Source organism: Acanthisitta chloris, unplaced genomic scaffold, assembly GCF_000695815.1.
Source record: "Acanthisitta chloris isolate BGI_N310 unplaced genomic scaffold, ASM69581v1 scaffold9553, whole genome shotgun sequence".
In the NCBI taxonomy this organism is placed as follows: Eukaryota; Metazoa; Chordata; class Aves; order Passeriformes; family Acanthisittidae; genus Acanthisitta; species Acanthisitta chloris.
The window spans coordinates 2783-6769 of record NW_008664337.1 but is presented as its reverse complement, the minus strand read 5'-3'; the positions used below and the strand labels follow the sequence as shown (position 1 = coordinate 6769).

At 48.2% G+C, this 3987-nt stretch overlaps 1 protein-coding gene across 1 annotated transcript; it reads right to left on the bottom strand.

Annotated features, from left to right (window-relative positions):
- Positions 1–284: 284 nt before the first annotated feature.
- LOC103799018 (integrator complex subunit 9-like) lies at positions 285–2994 on the bottom strand (the record flags this gene model as incomplete). The annotated part of the gene is made up of 3 exons (XM_009071309.1): positions 285–526; positions 1666–1803; positions 2896–2994. Coding segments are annotated over 3 exons (414 nt in total), but the record flags the coding sequence as incomplete, so codon positions are not given.
- Between the last annotated feature and the right edge of the window lie 993 nt (positions 2995–3987).

The window sequence follows — 3987 nt, the reverse complement described above, 5'->3', positions numbered from 1 at the left end:
ACAGAGTCCTGCCAGGTGAAGGACTGGGGCAGACACTGCTGAGGGTCACACAGAGGAGAGTCTGTGCTTGCACAGGGTTTTACCCTGATGCTGTGAATATTACTTACTCTGCAGTTTGTATCTCCCAGAAGATTCCAACTCCCAATTTAACACAACAGGAATCTCCTCCAAAGTATTCCCAAACAGGTTTAAAAATAAAATTTAAAAAATAGATAGATATTAAAAATACTTCCTTGCTTCTCTGAAGGGGAAGGTGGTTCCTGGTCTCTCAGAACTCTCTCTCTCCCTGGAGAGCTCCTAGTTCTGGTGCTCTGGGTCTCTCCTTGACGAGCAGAGTGATGTCCATGGCCTAAAACTTCTGCAGAAACTTGAGGACCAAGTCACGCAGTTTCACCCTCAGAGGTTCATCGTTGTCACAGATGATGTGTGTGGAGTCCTCCTCAATCTGGATAAGGGTTTCTGCCTCCTGGAGAAGGACAATGTGGCCCTTGGCTGTGTCCTCCACCTTCACGTCATTGAATCCATGCTGGATGTAGTGTTGGGAGGGAGGAAAGGAGAAAGGTGTTACCACAGCTCAGAAAAACAGGGAGAGATGAAAGGCACAGGGTGAGAAGAGGTGAGAATGGCTATAAAACACAGAGTGCCATTGCAGATATCCTGGATCTCTGGGACATGCAGAGGAAACATGCACAGGCTAAGCTAAATATGGCCCTCATTATCCAGCTGGAGAAAGGACAGAACAGGGAGGCTCATCTCATCCCACCCCCTGCCACGGGCAGGGACACCTCCCACCAGACCAGGTTGCTCCAAACCCCATCCAACCTGGCCTGGAACATTTCCAGGGATGGAGCAGCCACAGCTGCTTTGGGCAACCTGTGCCAGTGCCTCACCCCCCTCACAGAGAAGGATCCCTTCCCAATATCCCATCTCTCCCTGCCCTCTGGCAGTGGCAAGCCATTCTCTCTTGTCCTGTATCTCCAGACTCTTGTAAATAGTGTCTCTCCATCTTTCTTGTGTTCTCCCATCAGGTACTGGAAGGCCACAATCCTGCCCTTTTTTGTTCTCAGGTCCTCCAAGACATCATACAGGCAAGAACGAGACTCCACGGAGCAGCAATCAGCTGCCTACAAGTTCAGCCACCAACTGCCCCATCCTGCAGCTCCTCATGAAGCTTCTCCATCAGTGGAGACATTTCATGGAATCACAGAATCAGTCAAGTTGGAAAAGATCTCTGAGATCATCAAGTCCAACTTAAGACATTTCCAGGATCTCTTCTTCACTTGGTGACCTCATTTTCACAAAACTTGTAGAAACTTCAATGCTTCTGAGACCTCCTACCCACTGCTCAAATTTACTGGAAATCAGCTGAGGAATCCAGAGGATCCATGGGGAAATTCACCCACCCAGCGTGACCAAATGCTCTGCTTCCATGGGAAACCAGGAGGAAATGACTGACATGAAGTCCCTATATCAGGACATGACTCCATAGAGGACTATTCCCTCCATACTCAGTGCAGGAACACAAATTCCCTGAAGCACTTTGCTAACTCATTAGCCCATTTCTAGCTACATGACAACTATTTCCCCTCTCCCTGCTACCAAAGCAGCACATCAGAGATGAGCAGAAATCTGCTGGAACCTCACTTGCCACCAAAGACTTCTCACCTTCTCCAGAGTCTGCACAAACTGGTCCACAGGGATGGAGCCACTCAGCAATGGCTTCAAAGATTTACACTCTGGCACATCATCACTCACTCGCTTCCTCTTCTTGCTGGCAGGAGGTTGGGGAGGTTTTGGAGGGAGCTAATGGGTGAGAAGGTGCACAGGAAAATAAATCACGTTCTAAAGGATGCAACAGGATGAGAAACAGACAAATCCAGAGCATAGAACTACTCAGGCAATGAGAAAACAGGGAATGTTATGAGAACACTAGTGTTGGAAAAGTGAGTCTTTAGGAAGAGCTTAAGTACAGACAGGAGGGTGGGAGCTGCTGCAGTACTTGAGTCACTTTGCAAAGCTCACCCACCATTCCCTGGTAGCTGGGCCTACATGCATGGATCATGTTATTTAGGCATGAATCATCCACATGGTTCTGTATTCACAGACTGAGCCTTTGGGGCTTGTCTACACATAACTTCTGTGACTCCCAGAGGTCCCAGGCTCAGCCAGTACTGACCCCTGGGCTGGCTCATCTCCAGACATTTATGAGGGTTCAGGCATTTTAAGACATTTCCATCCTGGGTCCTCTTCCCAAGTGCACTTGGGCCAGCCCAGCTCTGCTGCCCAGTGGGAGAGAGGTTCTTAACTGAGTCCCTGCACACTCCTGAATCCAAGGAGAAAGGGGATCAGGGCATCCACTGCTGAGTAGATCCCCGAGACATCACCTCCTCCTGCAGAGCACTAATGCCAGGAATTCCAGTGCCAGCCTAAAGGAAGTGGCATGAAGAGGGTGCACACTGTTGGCCACGGCTGCATGACCCACCCCTTGGGGAACAGGACACCTGAAGGCAGACAGTCCTTTCCCAAGTCTAAGGCTTCAGGTCATCTCTCTCCCCTGACCCTCAGTTCTAAGTACACGAAGGGCTGACTGATGCTGTTCCTCGTTATGGAAGACAGCAGGATGATTTGTAGCCTCTCTTCAGGAATAATCTCACTTCCCCTTTTATCTCAGCCAGGCACATGGCCAAGGAAGAGGTCAGAGAGATTTATTTGCATCCCACTCTCCTCTAAGTGTAATTCCTCACTCACACATGCCAGGGCAAAGCCTCTGACAAGGACTCTGCTCCGGTGGGGATGGAGCTGGTGGAGGGGTTGCCCCATGAGGACAGCTTTGGGTCCCAGATGCCAGAAAAGGCAGTGTAAGGATATTTTTCTCCCTTTCCCATTATACTGTACCTGCAGCACATGCTTGTTGTCTTTAGTATGCAGCACAGCAGAAACTGTTGCTAAGGAAATACCAGGCTTAATCTCCAAGGGCACGAGTGAATCTGCAAGCTAAAGCAGGAGATTTTATTCAGCAAGTGATAAGCTCCAAATGTGTATGAACCCAGCTGTGAGTTAAATTGGCAGCATGATATTTTTAAACATGGACTAATGAACTGTAAACACAAACCCACTGATACAATGACAGAGAGCTTCTCTCACCTATCCAGCCCTCCTTCCAGCTCTTAAAACTACAGATTTCATCCCATGAGCAGAGCAGGGTGAGGCTGTCAGTAACCAGAGCAAGTCTCAAAAAACAATAATTAAAGAGAACCCTTGTGTCAAAAGAGAACTTCATTAATAACTTTAGTTAGTAAAGCTCACGATGTAATTCAGCATTATTTATTATGTTTGTTATGTCAATGGACAATGAAAATTCAAAGTGAGTTTCTCTTGAGTTCCATAGTGCTGTGGCATTCTCACTGCAAAACAGCTGGAAGGAAAGGATTTGTCTATCATTTGGTTTGAAATTATTCCTTACTGTGCTGCACAAAAACCCTTCCACTGCCTTTTCACAGAATCACAAGCTCAATCAGGTTGGGAAAGACCTCTGAGATCACAGAGTCCAACCTATGACCTAACACCACTGTGCCAACCAGACCATGGCACTAATTGCCATATCCAGTCTCTCCTAAAACACCTCCAGGGATGGTGACTCCACTCCCTCCCTGGGCAGCACATTCCAGGGTCTAATCACCCTTTACATGAAGAAATTCCTCCTAATGTCGAACCTCTAATTCTTCTTTGAAAGACAAAAAATTTGGCCTTGGCTCCAACTTTGGATTCAGTTGCAATGTCCTGGGCCCCTCAGCATGGAGGGTGATGGCAGTGACTGTGGATGGGCAGCACTGCACCTGCTGAGACTGGGAAGCACCTCTGTCATCTGTGTTACCAAAGGAACTATGGAAAACAGTGCTCATAGAACGCTAAGGGCTTGGAATGGACCTTAGAGATCATCTAGCCTCAATCCCCTGCCCTGGGCAGGGACACCTCCCACCAGACCAG